Raw genomic sequence first — 25,101 nt, 5'->3', positions numbered from 1 at the left:
CACACACACACACACACACACATTCATTCGCACACAAACAGACATAATCAAGCCCTTGCACAAACATGAACACAGAAAGACACACTCATACAGTAGATGACAGATACCAACACACAAAATGCCTGATACAGATCTACCCTGTCGAAAACACTCACATGTTGCACTCCCTTTCTTTCACAGGCACTCTCTGACCTACACACATATGCAAACACACACATACAAACACACACACACACACACACACACACCCCCACACACACACACACACACACACACACACACACACACACACACACACACACACACACTGTGCATGTTTGGAAAGGAGGTTCTGGCTTGTGCTGGTATGACGGTGTGCTTTGCTGACAGTGTAGAGATTTCTGGCTAGTGTGGCTCTTTCCGTGTCTCTGCTCCAGATTGCTGAGACGTGGGGGACTGAGCCCAACTGCAGAGAAGAGGGTGGGGGGGTGAAGTAGAAAAATGAGAGACTAAAACAGGAAAGGAATGAAGGGCAAAAATTCAAAGTAATAAAAATAAATAAAGTATGAATTAAAGAACTAGAGAAAGACGTGAGGCACGCTGGGGTTTCGAGGGGGGGGCACTAGGCTGGTTTTGAGGGTGCTTTAAATATGCTTAACTTGATTAAAGCTGTCAATATATCTAATCAATGTCAATGTAGCTATCAGTTATCATTGAAAATACATTGGCGCTGGGAATCATGGGAATAATGCCGCTGGGAATTATGGGAAGGCTGCTGAAGAATAGTCATTGCCTGTGCAACACCCATGGCCAGGAGCAGAAATCCTTACGGCTTTACTTTACTTCATGCATCACCAAACTGGCATATCACAAAATCGTATTACCTTTGTATCAGCTGAAATAGTAAATACTTAAAATAAAAATGTCTACCTAAAAATTTCAAAATGTGGCGATAAGACCGCTCTCATTCAGGTTGTTCTTCATTAGGCTAGAAAAATGTTTCCTGAAGAAATGCTAAGGCCATGTGGTATTCGGTGCTTTCTTGTGTCTTCAGTATCTTTGTATAAACTGGTCATAAACATTGGGGGGGGGGGGGGGGGTGGAGTCTGAGGGAAAGAAGAAGTATATAGAGGGGAACAAGAGAGAGACTAATGGGAGGTGAACCAGGAGGTGGTTCATCTGAAGGTCAGACAGGGTTCCCTGAACTCATAGACCATGTGCACAAACACATAGTCACACACACACACACACACACACACACACACACACACACACACACACACACACACACGTATGTTCTCAAACACATACACAATCAAGATGAAATTCATGTACACATATATATAAACATGCAAGATTTACTCATCTGTGATGGGGAGGGGTCAAGATTCCATGATGAATTGTTTACAGCAAGGGGTCATGTATTGTAGATCAAATATTTGAGCAGATTGAGATCCGTGTGAGTGTGTGTGTGTGTTTGTGGATGTGTGTGTGTGTGTGTGTGTGTGTGTGTGTGTGTGTGTGTGTTTGTGTGTGTGTGTGTGTGTGTGTGTGTGTGTGTGTCTATATATGAGAACGTATCTGTGTGTGTGGGTGTGTGTGTGTGTGTGTGTATGTGTATGCGCGCGTGTATGTGTGTGTATATGAGAACATATCTGTGTGGGTGTGGGTGTTTGTGTGTATGAGCACATGTCTATGTGTGTGTCTGTGTGTTACTTGTGCGATGAATGTATATGCATGCCTACTCAAGCATACCCTAATATGTAAATATGTGTTCAAACAAGAAACCCAGGGTGCTTGTTGCCTCTCTGTGAGTGTTTGTTCTGGTGTGTGTTCCGAATATTTACACTGTGACGTGTATTTGTGTTGATGTGTGTGAGTATATTTGTGTGTCCCTGACATTTGTGGGGCGCTGTCCCTGACAAGTGTGTGTGTGTTGTATTTTGTGGTTGTATCTAACCAATCTGTATGTTTGTGTGTGTGTCAATGTCTGTTGCTTTGTGTGTGTGGTATTTATATAGTAGTGTGTCCCTGACACTGGTATATTGATGTGTTGATGTATGTGCCTGGATCCATGATGAGAGTGTTGTTAAAGTGTGTGTGTGTGTGTCCATGATGTCGTGTGTTGGCATGTGACTGTGTTGCTGTTTGTGTTTGTGTTTGTGTTTGTGTTTGTGTTTGTGCTGCTGTATGTCTGTGAGTCTGTCACATGCGGAAATGTGCGGATCTCTTATGCATGCGTTGGCGGATCTATTTGTGTCCTTGATGTCTGTTTTGGCAGGTCCTAGTGATGTCCTCTAACATGTGTTGGCATGTGTATGTCAGTGTGTTGCTTTATGTGTTTGTGTTTGTGTGTGTGTGTTACCGTTTGTTTGTGTATGCCCTTGCCGTGTGTATTGCTGTGTATGTGTGCGTGTATCCCATTATGAGTGTGTTTCCACATGTGTGGCTGTGTGTGTGTGTGTGTGTGTGTGTGTGTGTGTGTGTGTGTGTGTGTGTGTGTGTGTGTGTGTGTCGTGACATGTGTTGCTGTATGTGCGTGCGTCTCTGACGTGTGTTGTTGCGTCTGCAGGCTGAGAAGAAGGCCCAGCAGGTGGCCGTCATGAACGTGATGAACGACCTATCAGGAGCTGAGCCTCAGAAGAAGGAGGAGTCGGCGCCCATTTCCCCGCCCACACCCACGCCCCCAGCTCCGAACCCACCCCCAGTGCAGCAGCACACAGACCCCGCCTCCCCCACTGTTGCCACGACACCAGAACCCGCCCCTATTGCCAGTGGCACCAAGACTATGGCCAAGCCTTCGGACCCAGAGGCGGAGTATGAGGTACCTCTGAGCACAGACCACTTTAGACCATCACTGATAATACAGACCCTTACAGACCACCACAGACCACTGCAGATCAGAGGTACCTCTGAGACCAGTACAGACCCATCAGTGCAGACCATTTTAGACCCTCACTGACAATACAGACCCTTAGAGACTACACTACAGATTAATGTCTCAGATCATCGCACTGGTGAGCCGGTGTGGTGGGAGCTGTGTGTCTGTGTGTGTGTGTGTGTAAATATTATTAAGTGTTATATTGTATTGTGTTGAAGGCCAGCTGTGGGTCTGGCATAGGCGAGCTGGTATGGGGGAAACTGTATGTGTGTGTCTCTGTGTGTGTATCTTTGTGAATATTAATACGTGTTGTGCTGTGTTGTGTTACAGGACAACTGTGGGTTTGGCATCGGTGAGCTGGTGTGGGGAAAGCTGCGGGGATTCTCCTGGTGGCCCGGCAGGGTCGTGTCCTGGTGGATGGCCGGACGCAGCCGTGCAGCCGAGGGCACCCGCTGGGTCATGTGGTTTGGAGACGGGAAGTTCTCAGTGGTAAGTGTGTGTGTTTGTGTGTGTGTGTGTGTGTGTGTGTGCATGTGTGTGGTTGTTTGTGTTTGTGTGTGTGTGTGTGTGTGTGTGTGTGTGCACAGGTATGTGTGTTTACACTTTCTTGAGGCCGATGATCAAACATTGGTCTAGCAGCCCTATTCGTTGGCCATACATTGGCATGTCTCGTGAGCAGGGGTTAAATTGGGATTTTCTATGTGGGGGGGCTCTGATCCAGAGGGGCAAATTTCACAAATCTTTTGTGGATTATGCAGTAAATAAGTTGCCAAATTAAACAAAAAACACATCACCGTTAAAGTTGTATTAGTATTGATTGATTCACATCCATATGAATGGATGACATGACAAACAAGTGGTGGGAAATGGAAAGTATTTGTTAGTAGGTTACTTTTCTCTAATCACATTTTTTTTATTTAAAAAAAATATTCACAGGGTCAATGCTAAAATACACTACTCACCCAAAAGCCCGATATCCCTAACTTTTTGTGAGTAGTGTATATTTAAGGACCAATGCATAGCCAGGAGGAAGATTCAGATGATGAGCAACCATCCACAAGCAGTGAAGCAAGCAGCCAACAACTCCAGCATTTTTTATATGTTGCTTAATATGTACTCTGTAGATTTTGAGTGTGTTTGATGAGGTCACATTAAGAGCTGATTCATAGATACAAATACGTTTGAAATTCATCCAGCTAGGAATGAGAAATGTGATTCGGAGATCGCATAGACTAATTGCTAAATCATTTAGAATTAGCAGCATTGTTCTTTTTAACTAGCGCTTGCGAGTTGACACAGCAGGCTATCCCTGCATGTCTAAGGTTAATAATCCTGCTTAATGAAAATGCAAGCCCATATTTAATGATATTAGCCTATTGGTGATGATCGACCTCTTTCAAAATACCGTGCCCCTTTAATTTTGTTTCTCTTACCTCGCCATTCACCTGTCTACTTCGATATGTCTGATGATGACCGATTGACGTTGTGTGTCTGATCGCGAAGGAGGAGCTGCTGCGCAAGTTTCGTGCGCGATATGCCTACTTCTCAAACTTGCTCCAGATGTCTAGGCCAGCCTTTCCCTACCATTATTTAGATTTGTGTTTTAAAACAACATAGATTTGGCAATGCAATAGCAATGGAAAAGTTGTAAATGAGTAGGACAACATTGCTCGTGAATGGACTAGGCAGACTGCCAAAATCGGCTGGAGCTGCTGAGCAGATCTGCTTTGCAGAACTCCAGACCCGGCAGCTTATGTGCCGGGGCTCCGCCCCGGACAGCCCCGGCCCAATTTAACCACTGCTCGTGAGCATACATTGGCATGTCTCGTGAGCATACATTGGCATGTCTCGTGAGCATACATTGGCATGTCTCGTGAGCATACATTGGCATGTCTCTTGAGCATGAACCACATACTGCGCCTCCTACCAGGCATATGTGTGTCCCCATGTGTTACTCACAGTCTGTCCGCAGCAGACTACTGGCTATCACAGCCTGTAATTAACACACAGCCACCCATTAGGGGACCATAAAAATTACTCACAACATGGTTGGCTTGTACTGTAATTTGAAAATAATGTCATCACTTCTGTTTCAATTTGATGTGAATCCTTATGGTTATTACATGAAATGAAAACTTGTCTAATTTGCTTACCCATCCTGGGGGGGTTCATTGGCACAGTAGCCATGTCCTTTTCCATGTGCCATGCTGCCAAGACAGGACTAGGAAGTACATAAATATAACTACAGTTACTATCGGATATACTGGGTCAGCAACCCGTCCTAATATGCAATGAAAAGGCAGCAGTTATTGTCATTATTCCCCACTCTGTTGGACTGGCAATGTGAAAACATTGGGTTGGAATGTTTTTGTTTTTCTCAACCATTATTTGTCCTTGACCAAAGTAGATGAGGTGGAAGGATTTGTGAAGAAGGAATCAGAGAGCAGATGAATCACTAATCTTCTAAACCATAGAGATATATATACAGTCCTTGATCCAAACCATAGAGATATATATACAGTCATTGATCCAAACCATAGAGATATATACACAGTCCTTGATCCAAACCATAGAGATATATACACAGTCCTTGATCCAAACCATAGAGATATATACACAGTCCTTGATCCAAACCATAGCGATATATACACAGTCCTTGATCCAAACCATAGAGATATATGTATATAAAGTCCTTGATCCAAACCATAGAGATATATGTATATAAAGTCTTTGATCCAAACCATAGAGATATATATACAGTCATTGATCCAAACCATAGAGATATATACACAGTCATGGATCCAAACCATAGAGATATATATACAGTCCTTGATCCAAACCATAGATATATACATACAGTCCTTGATCCAAGCCATAGAGATATATACACAGTCCTTGATCCAAACCATAGATATATATATATAGTCATTGATCCAAACGGGTCTGTTGTGTTGCCTGTGGTCAACCATACTGAGGAAATGGCCATGCTGTGAAAATTGAATTCTCAGAAAGGCATGCTGGGGACAGAGGCTGGGGTTTTCTTCCATTCTTACAACCTCTCCTTTTTTTCTCCTTTTATTCCCTGTACTTTCTTCATGATTCATCCTCATCTCGTCACCTCCCTTCTCTCTCCCTCCCTCGATCTATTCCTGGCTACCTCCTTTTCTTTACCTTCCTCCTGATATTCTGCCTCTCTCTCTCTCTCCCTCCCTCCCTCTCTCTCTCTCCCTCTCTTTCTCTCTCTCTCTCTCAGGTGTGTGTAGAGAAGCTGCTGCCCATGGGCTCCTTCTCCACAGCCTACCATCAACCCACCTACAACAAGCAACCCATGTACAGGAAAGCCATCTTCGAAGTGCTACAGGTGAACACACACACACACACTCACAAACACACACACACACACACACACACACACACACACACACACACACACACACACACACACACACACACACACACACAGTCACAAACACACACACACATACACACACAGTCACACACACACAGTCACACACACACACACACACACTTAAAAACACACACACACACAACACACACACACACACACACACACACAGAACATGTTATGTCACTGTAGAACCATCGCACACTTGTTGAGTCTCACTAAACAATTGGTATCACTCTACCTTCGAGTCCATCCCCACAGTACTGACCCCTTCAGTGAACCCTTCACTCTCCTTAAAGTCCATCCCCACAGTACTGACCCCTTAAGTTAACCCTTCACTCTCCTTAAAGTCCATCCCCACAGTACTGACCCCTTAAGTTAACCCTTCACTCTCCTTAAAGTCCATCCCCACAGTACTGACCCCTTAAGTGAACCCTTCACTCTCCTTAAAGTCCATCCCCACAGTACTGACCCCTTAAGTTAACCCTTCACTCTCCTTAAAGTCCATCCCCACAGTACTGACCCCTTAAGTTAACCAGTACAGACACTAATGCACAGGTTTTGGGAGAGGGCATTCGGGCCTTGAGATGGGTCTGTAAACCTTGTTACAACTTCTGACACGTCCTCTTCTTGGGGCAGATCAGGGTTGAAAACACCTTGTTCTCTTAAATAGCTTATTAGAAAGCTTGTTTACTAATAAAAATAATGATCCAGACAGATGTTAACGCCTTATTAATGCCTAACGAGGTGGAACCGTTGTAGGAGGATACTACACTTCTGGCTCCAGTCCTTGAACTTGAAATTTGACAAATATGTTGTTGAAACCCCCAGTGTTGCTCAAGAATAAGTAATGCAAGCTGACTTAGATCATGATAATTTAGGAACAGCCCCAACTCAGAAAGAACAAGCTAACACACTCACACACACACAAACACACAGGTTGAACACACACGCACACACAAGCACATACTCCCTGAATCTTGACTTGACTGGATGGGATTTTTTTGGGTGTTGATGCAGTGTGTGTGATGTGTTTCACTTTCTTCTTGAAAACCATGTTGGCTTGTGTGGATCAAAGTTTTTAAAATTGGATGATGCTCCTACTGCGCATGTATCCCTTTAATCATCTCACGACATGAAGAAGGACAGATGTCAGAAAATCATTGTAAAGATCTGGTGCCAAACTAAAACTGAGCATGAGCTAGTTCTGCTGTAGCTTTTGGGATGCAAAAAAAACAAGCACAAGCACAAGCACAAGGACAGGGACAGGGACAGGGACAGGGACAGGGACAAGGACAAATGGCATTAGTGCAGAGTTCTCTTATAATTAATTCTACCTGAATAACTGACTGACCACACAGCCATCTTTAGAAACCCTGCAAGTCCCTGGGACTCAGGAATCATCACCCTTCTCACTTCACAGTCACAACACACACACACACACACATACCCTCTCTCACATACACACAAACACACACACACACACAATGGCACGTCTGTTCAAACAGTGCTATTTAAGTGTTCCGTAAATAATAATAATAATAATTCGTTAAACCTTGAAGTGTTACATGTGTGTTTGTGTGTGTGTGTGTGTTTTGTTTGTGTACAGGTGGCCAGCACACGTTCGTGGTAAGGTGTTCCCGAGCATGTGTTGACCGATGACTCAGACTCGGCTAAGAATGTGGAAATGCAGGGTCGTCTGGGTGTTGGGGTGTGGGGGGGGGCCAGCAATGGATTCCAGCCCCTAGGGGCCAAAGGCTTAGAGCCTCCAGAGGGTGAGGACTAGATGGACACACACACACAACAAACGCACACACACACACACACACACACACACACACACACACACACACACACACACACCACAAACGCACACACACACCACAAACGCACACACACACACGCTTCTGCCTACTAACCTCAGTGGTGTGTGTGTGTCACAGCGGAGCGTAACCCATACACAGAGGTGGACGTAGATGCGTGGGCGGAGCCAGAAGCTGCCTCGTATGCTCCGCCCCCTGCCAAGAAGCCACGCAAGAGCAACGTTGAGAAGCCCAAGATCAAAGAGATCATCGATGAGGGAGCCAAGGGTATACACTCTCTCTCTCACACACACACACACACACACACACACACACACATACAGCAGCAGCTCACTCATTGCCGTCTTTCACAAAATACACACACATTTATCCCAAACTGAGACTTTCAATCAGTACATTATGTAGCGCACAAACACACATATATACAAATGACATGTCTTTTCTCCCCAAAGAGAGGCTCATATATGAAGTCAGACAGAAGTGCCGAAATATTGAAGGTAAGATGATCTTAGCCTTTTCATGAGGGTTCATAAGTGTGTGTGTGTGTGTGTGTGTGTGTGTGTGTGTGTGTGTGTGTGTGTGTGTGTGTGTGTGTGTGTGTGTGTGTGTGTGTGTGTGTGTGTGTGTGTGTGTGTGTGTGTGTGTGTTGTGTGTGTGTGGTAGGTCTTGGTTCTGTTAGAACTGTTTGTGTTTGCCTGTCTGTGTATTTTCAATAGGGATCATTTTTCAGTATACTATTGCAGTATTGCAGTAGAGCTGGACAGGCTAGCAAACAGAGCCAGGTGTTGGCTATAGCAGGTGAACTCAGAGTGGCATTAAGCTCAGACACAAACTGGGCAGATTACTACAGTATGTATGTGGCGACATTAATCGACGTGTGCACCAAAGTAGCGCTCTATTCTCAAGACTGTATTTTCAGTGACAGTTATTTAGTCTCTCTCTCTCTCTCTCTCTCTCTCTCTCTCTCTCTGTATCTCTTTCTTTCTGTATCTCTCTCTCTCTCTCTCTGTATCTCTCGCTCTCTTTATCTATATCTCTCTCTCTCTCTCTCTCACTCTGTATCTCTCTCGCCATTGTGTACAGATATCTGTATCTCCTGTGGGAGTCTGAATGTGTCTCGGGAACACCCGCTCTTCAATGGAGCCATGTGCCAGAGCTGCAAGGTGAGCCAACTCTGATCTGCAGTCAGTCCTTATCCTCAAATACTGACCTGGATTCAGACTTTATACTCCAAACACTGAACTGTGGTCCTCTTTTCACTTTTTCAAATGCAGATTGGCTGGGTTTTCGGTAACTATAGAGGTAGATAGTGTGTAGCTAACGTGGAGCTGGTATAGGGGACCTGTCAGTAGGGGTCTTAGGGGTGTGGGGATGTAGAGGGGAATTGAGTTTAGGCCAAGAACCATGAGAGGACGGGCTTCAATTGAAGAGATGATGATTTTGCAGGGCTGACAGGTCGCACGGGCCATTCTCTTTCTTTCTTTCTTTCTTTCTTTCTTTCTTTCTTTCTTTCTCAGAACTGTTTTCTGGAGTGTGCGTATCAGTATGATGACGATGGCTACCAGTCCTACTGCACCATCTGCTGTGGAGGTCGGGAGGTGCTCATGTGTGGTAACAACAACTGTTGCAGGTCAGGGCCACAGCGCACAACCAAAATCATACCCTGGGTTGATCTCATGCACACACGGCTGGCCAATCCGAACTTAATTAACAGAAATTACTTAAGTCAATATATTCTCTGCTGTACATTTTCCTCACCAATTTGTGTATGTATATCGATACCAGTGTGTGTGTGTGTGTGTGTGTGTGTGTGTGTGTGTGTGTGTGTATGTGCACGTGTGTGCGTTGGTGTGTGTGTACGTCCCAGTACTCAAAGGTCTACAGGTTTGTGCCTGTGTCTGCTTGCTCATTTCTGTATGCCCATGTGCAGTAGGTTTACGTGTGTGTGTGTGTGTGTGTGCAGGTGTTTCTGTGTGGAGTGTGTGGATCTGTTAGTGGGTCCAGGTGCAGCACAGGCGGCCATCAGAGAGGACCCGTGGAACTGCTACGTGTGCGGCGACCGCAACGTGTACGGATTGTTGCGTCGCCGCGACGACTGGCCCACCCGCCTACAGCACTTCTTTGCCAACAACCACGACCAGGATTTTGTGAGTGCAGACCCATACCATGTATATATATATATGTAGACTATGCAGTCAATCATCACCCCTCACTGTTTACACAACACTCAAACTCTCCATGTGTGAAATGGGACCAGTGACATTCAGTAGTATTGCCTTCCTTTGCTTAAGTTTAATTGGGCTTCATTCAAACCATTTGCTTTTATCTGATTCTATCTGTTTCTCCCACTTCCTCTCTCTCTCTCCCTCTCTCTCTCTCTTTCTCTCTCTCTTCCTCATTGTCTTTCTCTATCGCTGTCTTTCTCTGGATGCCTTCACTAGGAGGCACCCAGACTCTATGCTCCAATAGTAGCTGAGAAGAGGAAGCCCATCCGTGTGCTGTCTCTGTTTGACGGCATCGCCACAGGTACACGTGCAGATGGTTTATTTTAAGTCCGGAGCTTTCAACACATTTGACATGGTGCACTTGGCCACCAGGTGGATCATGTGTAAATATCAGTCACTGTTGTGTGAATTGTGCGTGTTGAATTGTGTCCCATAGTGTAAAAAGAATGTGGCTTTCAAAACCTTCCGAAGATTTCTTAGTGGGCATTGTTTTTAAAATATGCAAGTTTGGGAGGTCTCAAACACTCACACACACTTTGTTGATAGAGAATATAAACCAAAGTTAGGTTTTAATGCACATTACACTTCCATTGCATACCTTACATTTTATAATATGGAATCCTTTGAAACATGACCATAGGGAACGCTGAGGTCCTGACATATTAGCAGCGGACAATTCAAGCTTTACTGCCCCATACAAACCTCTTAGGTGGACGGGATTACTACATTTGTATAAAAAAACACACCTGGTTCCCATGGTAGCCCCACTGACCTTTGACCCTTGCCTTTTCACTCCCAGGCTTAGTGGTGCTGCGTGACCTGGGCCTCCAGGTGGAACGCTACGTGGCGTCGGAGGTGTGTGAGGACTCCATCACTGTGGGCATGGTCCGGCATGAGGGCAGGATCATGTACGTGGGCGACGTCCGCACCGTCTTGCACAAGCACGTAAGTCACCCCACTTCCTCTCTCCTCCACTCCTCTCTGTCCCTCTTAATCCCTCTTCATCACCCTCCTCTGTCTTCTAACCTCCCCATCCCTCCCTCTCTTTCTCTCTCTCTAGCTCTCTCCCCCTCTCTCTCTGTCACTGTTTCGTTTCCCCTCTCTCTCTGTCACTGTTTTTGTTTCCCCTCTCTCTCTGTCACTGTTTCGTTTCCCCTCTCTCGTGGTCTGGATTTTAACTCCACAGTCTTCCTACTTCAGTAATTGTAATTTACTTCTTGTATATCCCTCTTTTCCTCACCCCTCCTCTCTCACTCCATACATTTCAACGTCTGTCTTCTGTGTGTCTGTGCAAATGATGGATGTGTGTACATTTTCTTTCTCAGATTCAAGAGTGGGGTCCATTTGACCTGGTGATTGGTGGGAGCCCTTGCAATGACCTCTCCATAGTCAACCCTGCCAGGAAAGGCCTTTACGGTAAGGACGTGTTTCTAATGTATATAATGTTGGTGTGTGTATTGAGGGCTATGTTTGCTGTGTGCTGTGTGCTGTGTGTGTGTGTGTGTGTGTGTGTGTGTGTGTGTGTGTGTGTGTGTGTGTGTGAATGTTAATGTAAATGTAAATGTTAACGTAATGTTTCATGTGTTTGTATTATGTACTAATGTGGGTTAGAAGGGACAGGTCGCCTGTTCTTTGAGTTCTACCGGCTGCTTCATGAGGCCCGGCCCAAGCCTGGCGATGACAGGCCTTTCTTCTGGCTCTTTGAGAACGTGGTTGCCATGGGTGTCAGCGACAAGAGAGACATCTCACGCTTCCTGGAGGTAAGCTCTCATTCTCTCTCTCCCTCTCTCTCTCTCACACACACACACACACACACATTTAAAGTATACCTGTTGACAGACATGCACTTGAATCTAAGGACTACAGAACAGAAAGGTAAAGAATGTAGAGCTGTGCAACACACATTATGTAGGTAGAATGGCCCCATGGCAGGCAGCAGGCATTCACCCATGTAGACATGTGACCCGGAGCAGCAGCCTGAACCCTCCCACATTAAACTGAGTCAGCAGTGGTATTGTAGGTTGCCATCTTTACTGGGTTAAATGGTGGACATTGATGCAGCTCACTTGCAGGGGTGATCAATACCAGCTTGCCAGTTAGCAAAGCAAACATCAAAAGCAAAGAGACCCAACAACACATGGAGCTGCTGAGGCAGAGTTAAGCCTCTAATCATGTATTGAAAGCATTTCTTATGTATTTATTTACAGTAACGAGACTGTATGTATTTAAGTTCTAGGGCTTATTTAAGTCCACAAACCATACACTATCATAGATGTATACACACTTCAGACGTCAGAGAAAGAAGATGTTGGGAGATGGAGGGGGTGTAGCATGGAATTCCTAATGGGCCGTTTAAATGGGTTGAAAAGGGTTTAAATGGACCAACCCTGTTTTAGGAATGGGAACATGATAAGTCAACTGAGTGTCATCTGATTAGCTGCTGACGGCATTTGATTACATGCCTGACCTATCGCTAAATCATCATTTTAAAATCACGCAGGACTACCACCTGGTGGCTGTTTTTTGCACTGCAGGCATAATTGGTATAGCAGCGCATTGTTGGATTTAGGTGAATTCCATATACTGGAGCTCCATAATGTTATTCAATGTATTCCAAGTATTACCAAACAGGCCCCTACTTTCAGTTTGAATATACACCAATGGTCCACAGACGGAGCCATCAAACCTGGCTCCTGACCTTTAGGTGTCTTGAAACCGTAGCCATGAGGGCTGATTTCTGGTCTTTGTCTGAAGCCAGCCAGTGCCATCAAGCTCGATTGCTGGCCCATGTCTACGTAGGGAGCCTGAGCTGTTAGAATCGATGGTTGACCTTTTGTCTATGAGATCTCTCGGAGCCAGTCATTCTTAGCATTTAGACAGTCTTAAATTAGAGTTAACTTCAACTAAGTTAACTAGCAGTCACACCCCCTCAAGTTGATACCTCCTACTTTGACCCCCAGACACACCCTTCCTCTCCCCATACCTCATGTCATTGTTTAAATGTTAATTCCACACTATAAGAGATGTAAGAACATTGAAAGAATTCTATAGTTTACTATTCGAGTTTTTTGTTAGACGCGCTGAAATAAACGTATTCCTACGCTAAACTACTTTCCCGAGTTCCTGACTCTCTGCATCTAACTTTGTGCCTAAATGTAATCTGTTTATCTCTGTATCTGTCTACAGTGTAACCCTGTGATGATCGATGCCAAGGAAGTGTCGGCTGCCCACCGAGCTCGCTATTTCTGGGGCAACTTGCCTGGTATGAATCGGTAAGGATGGCATCAGCCTGGCATCATTCTGAAAAAATGCCTGGCATCACCCTGGGATTAAGAATTCATGCCAGTGTTTATATCTGATGGCAATGCCATTAAGCATACCCCAGAGGATAATGCCATCAATATTTTTCACAGGATTATAATCCCTGACATTATACGTTTCTTCAACATCGTTTTTAATCTTTCATTGACCTTATATTAAACAGCCCTCTTGTTTTTACCTACTATATCCGTTGTTCAGTTCATATTTTCTCACCTTCTTTTCACTCTCTCCTTCTCCACATATATCTCTTCACTCTCTCCTCCACCTCCTGCTTACCATTTCCCTCTCTCTCTCTCCCTCTCTTCTCTCTCTCTCTCTTTATCTCTCTCTATCTATCTCTCTCTTCTCTGTCTCGCTCTCTTTCTCTCCCTCTCTCTCTCTCTCTCTCTCTCTCTCTTGCAGGCCACTGACTGCTATGGTAAATGATAAATTGGATCTGCAAGACTGTCTGGAGCATGGGCGCACAGCCAAGGTATGTGTGTGCATATGTGTGGGTGTATGTGTATGTGTGCGTATTACGCTGAAGTTAATAGGTTTTTTTCCTGCCCACCTCGCACTATGGCAGATGAACAAACTAGTTTCCACATGGTACCTAAACTAGCTTGAATGCCACAAAAGCACAAACATGCTAGTTATGACCAGATCACTAAAGCAACTATTGCTCTGTACACAACCTCTGTATATAGCTCACTGTATGTTCTGTTGCCCTTCTGGAGATATGCAGAACATATGGAGGTATAGCCTACAGAACATGTGGAGATATACAGAACATGTGGAGATGTATAGTACATGTGGAGATGTATAGTACATGTGGAGATACATAGAACATGTGACTACAGTGGCCACATTTCATATGATACTGAATATTTCATATCTATAATTATGACTCTGGTGCCCTTGTGTTTGACATTATCCTGTACATGGTACCGCATACAACCAGAGGCAGGATTTTTTTCCTCACCTCTCCATAATGGATGAATTATCTAAAAAAAATTACAGTCTTGAATGCACAGTATGTTAAAAATGTATCTAGACATGTTCATATATTATGATTTTCATAAACATTTTATTACAAAATACATGCAATTGCATTGACTAGCAGTGAAGAAAAACTCCTGCCTCCTGTGCCTGGATGTGTTGGTTCTGTTTGACCTCTCAGGACTCCTCCAGTGACAAGAAGCACTTTTGACGTGTATGTTAATGAAATTCCACGAGCCTGTCCGGGCCTCCATGAATTTCACCAGGCAGACTTTGGGGTGTCGAAGCCCTCAGAAGATAGAAGTGTGGAGAGATTTTCTAGTGTGTCAACCGAAGAGTTATCAGGATTAGGGTTAGGCCAGTGTTACATTTTAGAAAATGGCAATGCCGGATAAGATCAGTCATTGTTTGAAATCAAAGGATAATATAATATCTTCCTATTAATTTGCTGGACTATTTATTTGCTGGACTATTTTGATTCCATTAACTCATACATAATCAAATGGAGAGTCCATTGACCACAAAGAATTCAGAGTAATGTGTGGACAGTCAGTTCTAGGCCAACCTGTGGCTAGTTCAGTGTAAATTGCTGATGCTAACATTACTCTACCTCAAGGGGACCAGAGCAGTAGCCTCTAGCAGATTCTAGCCATAAGAGTTTGAGTGTTGGGCTTCCACCTTACCCTGTTCTGCACACCTGATTAAGCTCACCTGTGACAGTCGTGATTAGTAGTGAGAGGTCTGCGATTCTAATACCATACACTTGTCAGATTCAGCATATATCTCTTCTAGCTGTCTAGTCTTTCTACCAAAAGAAAAGTCCTGGCTCTATAAATGGGGAACATATTGGAGCCATAATGGAGCCTCAAACAATCCCAGCCAATCAACATAGTGCTTCTGGACCACCTACAAGCGGGGTGTTTTGGTTGTTGAGCTCAAATATAATTTTTAAACAGAATTTTGAAGTAGGCCAACTTTAGTCAGGTCTGAAAACACCTTTGCTTAACTATGTTAGCCTCTTGTGTTGGCTTATGTTAGCATCTGGCGCTGAGTCACTGGAGCTCCTGATTGGACTTACCATAGGGGACAAGGGTTGGGGGCCAACCCAAAGGGGGTGCGTGGCTGATTTGAAAGCTGGGTTTGTCTTTCAGTTCGACAAACTGAGAACCATCACCACTCGGTCTAATTCTATCAAGCAGGGCAAAGATCAGCACTATCCCGTCTACATGAGCGAGAAGGAGGACATCCTGTGGTGTACTGAGATGGAACGGTAATATGGTGGCAGGGGTGGGGGAAGGGGGGCACGAAAGGGGGGGCGGGGGGTATGTCTCAGAAGAGGGTCGTTTTGGGATTTGGTGATGGGTTTGTTAGTTTGTTTCCATAGTGATGCAATAAGGTTTGTGAGTGTGTGTGCGTGTGTGTGTGTGTGTGTGTGTGTGTGTGTGCGTGTGTGTGTGTGTGTGTGTGTGTGTGTGTGTGTGTGTGTGTGTGTGTGTGTGTGTGTGTGTGTGGGTGTGTGTGTATTTGTGGGGCTGGGCACAAGCATGTGTAATAATTGGGTTAATGATAATGGGATAATGGTTGGGTTGTGTCCTTCTGGGTGACAATTTGTCCTTCCAATGTATAAATGTTGTGATCCTGTCAGTGTGTGTGTGTGTGTGTGTGTGTGTTTGTGTGCACGTGAGAGAGTGTGTAGTGTGTGTAAATGTTTCTGTAGGCATACCTCATGCTCTTCCGCTGTGCTCTCGTGGTCTCCAGGGTGTTTGGCTTCCCCGTGCACTACACAGACGTGTCCAACATGAGTCGGCTGGCCAGGCAAAGGCTTCTGGGAAGGTCCTGGAGTGTCCCCGTCATCAGGCACCTGTTCGCCCCACTGAAGGACTACTACGCTTGTGTCTAGGCAACGCCCAACCCTCTATCTTGACCCTTGACCCCTTCTCAAGGGCTGGCTCCGCCCTCTTCTAATCACAACCTGGCAGTGACTTCCGCCCCTCGGTGCGAGATCTCGTAGATCCATCTCCTCCCACGTCTCTCATCTCTGCAGAGGTGCTATCTAAGGACAACTTTAACCAATCAAAAAACAATGTTTTTAAGTGTCTTTAAAAAAAAAAAAAAAAAAAAAACAATGCAGATGTTGTCATCTTTTTTTTCCTGTTGTATTTACTTCTCTTAATGTACGTTTTGGTTTGTTTTTCATGGTCTTGATGATTTTGTTTTGGTGTAAACCGGTTTGCATGTCTGAGCTGTACAAAAAACAAGGCTTCCCACTCAACATCACGGACACAGAGAGATATGCTTGAGAGACAGGTGTACTGTGAATCTGTGTGTGTGTGTGTGTGTGTGTGTGTGTGTGTATGTGTGTGTGTGTGAGTGTGAGTGTGAGTGTGTGTGTGTGTGTGTGTGTGTGTGTGTGTGTGTGTGTGTGTGTGTGTGTGTGTGTGTGTGTGTGTGTGTGTTTTGGGTATAGAAACATCTTGGACAATTTGGAGCACAAACTGAAGGACATATTGGAGGGAGGATTACATTCCTTTTTTCCCACCCTCCATACATAAGCTCACACACACACACACACACACACACAGGCAGACATACACACACACATGCGGACACACATGCACCCACACGTGTGATCGCACACACACACATAAACACACACACACAGACACACACACGCGCACACACACACATGCATACACACACTTTACATCACCAAACTGTGGTAACCATAAGAACCCATCTCTGTTCAAGTGCAGGCAGCTCTCTCCATCTCTGTGTTTTGTTGTGGTGAAGGGAACCCTTGTGTCTGAACACACACACCTTGTCGCCTGTCCGCTGACACACACAACACTGTTTACAGGTCAAACACACTTAACCGAGGTACGCACTCACTACTACTGCTGGCTACAGAACCACTTGACTGGTGACCAAAACAATGGTGCTCCCCTCCCCTCCCCTCTCTCTTTCTCTCTCTCCCTCCATCTCACTCTCCCCCTTGCGCTCTTTCTTTCTCTCTATCTCTTGCTCTCTCTCTCTCTCTCTTTCACACTCTCTGTCAGCTCCCTTATGCCCTGCCCTCTGTCTCTGTCAGTGAACCACACACTCACTCATGAGGCCTTACTACTAAGAAACACAGGTCAATTTACACACACACACACACACACACACACATAAGCGTAGACATATACACACATACCAGCAAACCCACTCACAACCTACACATCCACACACACAGACACACACATTAACGTAGACATATACACACATACCAGCACACACACTCAGAACCTACATACACCCCCACTCACAACATACATACACACACACACACACACACACACATATGCGACATATTCATACATACCAGCACGCCCACTCACAACACACACACACACACACACACATGCCTTGTGGGTTTGTCACTTTTGTCTTCTGCCGAGTGACATGTGTGTCAAATGCAATAGTGAAAAGGAAAACCCACCCATACACTGTTTGATACTCAGAGGCCAGTCAGTGTGCGAGCTCTGAGTTTTGCTGTTTCAGTTTTTAATGGTGCAACCAGGAGAGCAGGCCCCCCCACCCCACCCCACACGTGGCACCCCCTCTATCTCCACAATCAGGAACTCTCAAGAGCTTCTCTCTCTCTCTCTCTCTCATTCTCTCTCTCTCTCTCTCTCTCTCTCTCTCTCTCTCTCGCTCTCTCTCTCTCTCTCTGTCTGTCATGTCACAAGTGCTGTGGGTTGCTTTAGGTCTTCCCTCCGAACTGCAGGGGGCAGCAGCACAAACCCACAGCATCTCCTCCCTCAGTCCCAAAAATACTACAGAGAAAGAAAGAGGGGAAAAAAATACATTACCTAAACAGATCCCAAGCAGATCTGAACCCTCTCACCAGCTGGCATAATTTCTACTGAAAAAGAAAACCAAGCAATGGTTCTGTCCTTTTTACTGTAAACCTCTCAGATACTGGAGTCTTTACTGTACTTGTAACTGGTGCTTATGTGTGTGTGTGTGTGTGTGTGTGTTTGTGTGTGTGTGTGTGTGCCCATGCGCGCGTTTGTGAGTGTGTGTGTGTGTGTGTATTTATGTGCACTGTGTGGTTTAGAAACAGGCATGTGGGATAGGTGCTGTTAATTTCATTTTTATTTTTTGATTTTGTTCTGCTGGTTTAAAAACTGTCTCAGACCCCATAAGCACCACCTCCTTACTACTCTTCTCTACCTTAATATAGACTCAAACACACACACACACACACACACACACACACACACACACACACACACACACACACACACAAACACAAACACACACACAGAAATACATACTCACCTAGAATTTTAGACAACTGTACTGTATAGAAACAATTTCCTATGTCAGGTGCAGAAACAGTATGGGCCAGTCTGTCTAAGACCAGTCCTTCCGCTGCCAGGGATTCTGGGAAGGTGACCCTCTCCATGGTGCCATCAATATTGTTGGGTTACCTGGTGCTCCCAGAATTCCCTGCTCTTTTCCTCAAGGCTTTTTAGTCATGGCTCATGGGTGCTTTCCAGTCTATCCACAGGCCTTCCAACCAGGCTGACACTATGTAGACCGTCTTATGTGGAATCACTGCTGGATTTTTGGGGACAGATGCGTGCCACCCAAGTGCTCCAGTCTAGTTAGCCGTCTGTGCCCCGTCCCATCCCGCTGTATGAGCATAAGCCTCTGCACTGTATCCAGTGACCCCCAAACCTCCAAAGTCCCACCCCACCCCTTTCCTCTGTTATATATCATCTGGTTCAACTCAGAATATACAGTACTTGGGATGTCACTCAGTTCAATATCATTCAGCATAACTATCCTGGGCACCCACACATAAACACCCACACACACACACACACACTCACACACACTTTACACTCTATTTCAGTGCTGAAGCAAATTGACACCCACGCATCAGCGCATTTACAAAGAAGGACATTAATTAAATACTGAGTAATTGTACATAGATATGTTTGCCTCTTTGCTGTTTTTTTAATCATGTTGTTTCAATATTTTTTGTGTGCTAGCGATCTTCTTAAAGGACCTTTTGAGTTGTACAAATGTGATTTTTGGCTGATATACAGTACAGTATAATCATGTTAGTGAAACTGTTGGCTGGGCAGGTAGAGGGGGAGGAGTGTCTTTGTTAATAAGCTACAGAGTAGTTGTTATTGGGGAAGGTGAGGGGATCACGCCCACTTTGTATTTATGAACTGTGTGGATAACGTGATTGACAGACAGGTGTTGAACACGAAAGATCTAACCAATAACCTGACAGCTTTAAAGAAGGGTAGGGGCTGAATTCAAAAAGGTGCTAAACAATTTTATCTGAAAGAGTAAGAAAATTATATTGTTAGGAATTAAAAAATCGTCTTGACAAATGACTGTTTTTAAGTTGTCGTAGTAATGGAAAAAAAGCACTATTGTTTTACTCTTTTATGAATATATTAAAAAAGCATTTTAACTTTGTATTTGATAAAAATGTAAAGAAAAAGCATACAAAAAAGAATAAAAATGGACAGATTCATGTTTTAGCCTAGACAATGCTGTAGTCTGTGCCTATCTGTGGGAACCTTATATATTTATGCTGGACGTTAGACATCATCCTGGCAGTAATGTGCACTGTTCCATACTCGCTTCATCCCCACCAGAAAAACTACAGGTCCCAACATTCCTTGCCGTAAAACATGTTTTGTATGCTGGCTTTAGTTTATATCCAACTATAATGGGGTTTTGTTTTGTTGTTGTTTTTTTAAGATAACTATTATAATTGTTGCATTGATATTTATTGAGCACAGCCATGTTCATCCCACCCCCTCTTCACCCCACCTTTCTTTCTCTCTCTCTCTCTCTCTCTCTCTCTCTCTCTCTCTCTCTCTCTCTGTCTCACTCTCACTTCTCCTCTCCTCTCCTCTCCTCTCTCTTCACCTTGTTCTTGTCCCCCCTCTTCCACTCTCTCCTTCCTTCCCTCTGCCCCCTATTGGCCAGGTTTATCGTGCACTTCCACCCATGCAAACCTAATTCCAGGTCTTCCCTGAGTGTGAAATGGTTGAATTTGATTGAAAACCAAACCAACTGCTGCAGCATCAGCAATCCAAAACATTGTCAGGTTGAAGGTTGGAAAACAGCTCAGGAGTTTCTCTCAGCATCGCTATTCTGTTTGGGTTAGTGAAGTCATCATCATCACCATTATGCTAATAAACCTGGCCGCCCCTCCCTCCCCCTTTCCAATCCCTTGTACCCAGCCCCCCCCCCCCCCTTCTTCATTTCTCCCCCTCTCCTCCTCCTCCTCTCTCAATGTCTCACTGTGGCTGTAGTCCGATGTGTTTTCAGTAACATAGCTCTCTGTGATTTATACTCCTTTGTGAGGTCGGTGCGTAACAGGAAGTGTAGCAGTCAGAGTCCCGCCCCTCCGTGGCATTAGCTTCCTGTCAGCTTGCAGGGCAGCCAAGAGCAACAGAAGGACTCCTTTCTTATGTACTTGTGCTGGAAAACACTTGAATTAAATGTAATGTTTTTGTGCAAAAAAAAAAATCTACTCAATTTAATCTTTGTCTTTCTTGGCTGTCTGAATCTACGTGCCCAGTCTATACACACGTTTACTCAAAGAGTTTGGTTCATTTAAATCTAAATCTAAACCTGCCTTTCAAATTTGAAAGAAAGCCCTTATTTTGGTTTTAATTTTGCTATGATTTATTGCTTGTTGAACCTATAGGAATGTATTGGCTCTCAATTGTCCATTTCCTTCCCCCCATTCTTGAATAGATTCACAGCATCATTTTTCCACATTTGCCTTTCCTCTAGCCTGAATTGGTCTGCTTATTGCTCCCAGCTCAGTTTTAGCTGGGATTATAATCTTAGCCATCCTGAAAAGTGGACCCATCAGTGATCAGTGGGGGTGGTTAAGTGCAATGGCGTTTAAGTGAAGCGTTTGTTTGAAATTTAGTTACAACAATGGCAGCAGGGCTAGAGCTGGATAAGGCGAAACAAACAGTAGCAGTAGGGCTAGGTAGCATCGAAGAATTGAAACCAGAGCAAGACAAATGTGTTGATTTATTCATCGATGGCAAAGACATTGTTTCCTTACTGCCAAAGGGATTTAGGAAAAGGCTACTATATCAGTTTGCATTGCTAGTGGCAAAGTAGGAGGAAAAACAATCTTATATTGGTCAATGCTGATAAGTTGAAAGCTGGTGCAATGGTCTCAACATGAACCCAAAGTCTTTGTCCATTAGGGTGCAATAACTGGACAGAATCCCCAGTGGAGCGTGGCCAGACCCTATTCACTAAGTCAACTTGCCTTTGGTGATACCGGGCTAGCTTCCCTCTGGCTGTTTTGGCAGAGCTGAAGATAAACTAATATCTGGCCTTTGCCAATACAGGCGACATAAGTGCCGGTGTGGTACATTGAAAGCTGCATAAATGTGAATGTTGTCTGTCTGCACATAGGTGGACTGTGGGCAACCATAGGTTTGGTTTGAGGAGGGGTGGGTTGGTGTCCTGGCATAAGGGCCATGCTAAGTACTCCTCACCTTAAATCAAGCCCACGCCACATGGGGGAGTTATGGTGCATCGCCAACAGAGATGAAGCACTGTGAGGCCTGCTGTTCAGAAGTGATGTCTGCCTCTGGTGATGGACATAATGATAAAAAAGAGGGACAGGAGAATGGATTGAGCCATAAGGATGTTATACAATTGTCATTTGGTTTACCACCATGACTTTAGTTAGGAAATGGGACATCTAGGAAAAGTTGCTCCAATGAGAGCATTTGAGGCTGTCATATCAGTGCAGCCCAGAAAAAAAAATTGAGGTAGAATGTTTAATTGAATTATGCCAGGGGATACAGTTCTGCACCATTCCATCAGTAATTTAAAAAAAAATCAAAGATCATAGAAGTCAGACTCATTGCCATAAATGACCGCAGGAATAGTGTATTCGAAATAAATAATGACCCTTGAGATTTCAGTGTGGCGTTCATCCGCTCCTCCCCTCCTTCGACCGGGGGCGGCCATTTCCATCTTGGCTCCTTCGGGATTCAATATTACCATGACCCGCCTTTTAGCAGCGACCGGCGATTGGTTGGCAGTGTATCTAACCAGTTATCTTTCCCCACACATTGGATGGTTTCTCTGTCGCTCTATCTGTCTAAGGCGCGCATGTATCCACGGCTCGGCCGCACATAGCATCTGCAACTTGCGCTTTGGCAGCTGTCATTGCCTCGCGCAGAGGATAGGGTGGTGTTTAACGTGGCAGAAAAAATCATTTGGATATAATTCCTAAAAGGTATGTAGACTGACTCATTCAATGTTACTAGAACGAAGAGTAATTCTGAGATATATTTGTCGTCTTTTAAATAATATTTTTAATAATTTTATTTTCATTGTATGAAGAACAGTGGTGACAGCTCGGAGACTTCGTGTTCCTCCCTTGCAGTTTTGATGGACGAAATATGTTTATAGACAATTTAGATTGACAACAAACGTTAGTAACAACATAACATCTTTAATACGCATTCCGTACACGTTTAAAGAATCCGTGGGCCGTCCAGTGATCAAGCTAGCGAAATCCCACCCGAAATGGCAGAATGCAGAATCGTGTGATTGCGTGTGTGCAGTATTCAAGCACTGTATGTAAGTGCTCTGGTGCTAACGGTATTCCATCTGGGCCGAGTTTATGGAGGAGGGTTGACATGTTTGGAGTATGTTAGTCATGTTGCTGGTCAACTCAGATCGTCTTAAATCAAACCCGGGGTTGATTGAGCATTTGTATCTGTTTTAGCCTTGATTTGCCAGACGATACGAACCTGTAAGATACAATTAAAGAAACAAACGATCGATGAGTTAGTAAACTCTTGGACGTGGACTCACTTGTGTGCGGTGTGTGTCTTGCATAGATCAATGTGTAGTTTGTGTTGGAGAGATTTGGAAAGCGCCAAGCTTAGGATGATGCGACGGTGGCCCTCTCACTGGAAGTTGCGCGGTATCTTTCCGCAGATACATCATCATCAGTTTCTGGGGTACCACATACAACTGAGAGTTACTCCTAGTCTCTCTGCTCTGTTATCGGTTCACGTGCCTTATGAGTGTAATCGTGCAGCCATGCGGGGCGAGCCCAGAGCTTATTGCTATGTGCACGAGTCGGAGAAACGAGGTCATTTTCACCTCTGAAGCGAAAGAGAGCGAATCAGGTAGGGACCCCCGACTCCTGGGGACGCCCAGCACTGAACTTCGACGGCCGCCAGCCGTGTCTGCCCTTCTTAGTGGTGTGCTATCAGGCGAGAAGAAGGGCACTGCCCTTAGATGACAGCCAGGGAGCAGCTGACTCATCTTCCCCCGAGGAGCTGTCACTGTGGGCCGGGTTGTTAGCCGAGGAAGGGCCGACAGCTGCTTCCTGTGGTCTCCATACATTTGCAGGATGCATGGGCAGACCCAGACACGTCAGCGCGCGGGCGCGCATACATGCACCAAATGTTCATGTGTAGTCTTGGTGACATCACTGTGCATGTTCCTCACCCTCTTCAGACCATTCATACGCCCTAGGCGTCGGTCTGTTTGTGTGTGTGTGTATGCGTGTGTGTGCATGACTATTTGTGTGTCTGAATGTTTAGCAGTGCCCATGTTGGAGTGTGTAGCTATGTATTTAACATGCAGCAGTGTGTGTGTGTGTGTGTGTGTGTGTGTGTGTGTTTGTGCGCCTGTGCAGTGTATATGTGGATTGGTATTACTGCATGTATGTGGGGGAGGTGATAATTGTGTGTTTTCAGTTTATTACTGAAACATAATGTAACACAGTTGACCCACTTGCATACATGCCCAGTGAAGCATTAAGCACGCTGTTCCTAAATAGGTTTATATTTAGAAAAGTGAATGCTCATGAAGTAGAAAATATGGAGTTGTGTGTGTGTGTGTGTGTGTGGCCATACCTCTTTATTTTGCATTATGTGCATGTGCATATCTGTATTTGTGGGCATCTCTGTGTGTGTGTGTGTGTGTGTGTGTGTGTGTGTGTGTGTGTGTGTGTGTGTGTGTGTGTGTATGTGTGTCAATCTCTGCCCAAGGTGGGTGTGAGTCAGGCAGCTATGCCTGAAGTATGTAGGCCCAGAATTTGTCATTGCCATAAACCTATTAATTAATGCACTGCAGCCTAAACCCAATATCTCTCTGTCTGTATATGCAGTGTCTTTCATATTCTTATGTTCTCTCCTGCCATGATGTTTGCTGTCTTTCCATAGCCTGTCACTTTATCTTGCTAGATTTAGTCATTTATTTTGAGAGGCCGATATGAAAACAGATCATAACAATCGCTCCTGCTTGTGCCTCAGCTGCTGGTGCTTTTGAGCTTTAACAGCTGCTCTTGGGGAAGTGAGAATTCCTGAATTGTGTGTTGTCTTTTAAGACATTGCTAGGATAGGACGCACACACACACACACACACACACACACAGACAGGCAAAACAGACACACACTCACACAC

General features: G+C 44.8%; 1 protein-coding gene across 1 annotated transcript in view; it reads left to right on the top strand.

The window, feature by feature from the left end:
- Window positions 1-16,971, top strand: part of dnmt3aa (DNA (cytosine-5-)-methyltransferase 3 alpha a) — a 60,234-nt gene extending 43,263 nt beyond the window's left edge. The window contains 19 exon segments of the mRNA XM_080832166.1: window positions 2,552-2,803; window positions 3,191-3,349; window positions 6,114-6,221; window positions 7,876-7,893; window positions 7,895-7,910; window positions 7,913-8,041; window positions 8,210-8,356; window positions 8,542-8,586; window positions 9,173-9,252; window positions 9,607-9,719; window positions 10,053-10,236; window positions 10,531-10,615; window positions 11,114-11,259; window positions 11,640-11,730; window positions 11,926-12,074; window positions 13,501-13,586; window positions 14,038-14,107; window positions 15,765-15,883; window positions 16,372-16,971. Of these exon segments, the coding sequence (XP_080688292.1) occupies window positions 2,552-2,803; window positions 3,191-3,349; window positions 6,114-6,221; window positions 7,876-7,893; window positions 7,895-7,910; window positions 7,913-8,041; window positions 8,210-8,356; window positions 8,542-8,586; window positions 9,173-9,252; window positions 9,607-9,719; window positions 10,053-10,236; window positions 10,531-10,615; window positions 11,114-11,259; window positions 11,640-11,730; window positions 11,926-12,074; window positions 13,501-13,586; window positions 14,038-14,107; window positions 15,765-15,883; window positions 16,372-16,513 (2,139 nt within the window). The 3' untranslated portion in view covers window positions 16,514-16,971.
- The last annotated feature ends 8,130 nt before the right edge of the window (window positions 16,972-25,101 follow it).

The sequence above is a fragment of the Sprattus sprattus genome, assembly GCF_963457725.1.
Source record: "Sprattus sprattus genome assembly, chromosome: 2".
Classification (NCBI taxonomy): domain Eukaryota; kingdom Metazoa; phylum Chordata; class Actinopteri; order Clupeiformes; family Clupeidae; genus Sprattus; species Sprattus sprattus.
This window is presented reverse-complemented; position numbering and strand designations above follow the sequence as displayed.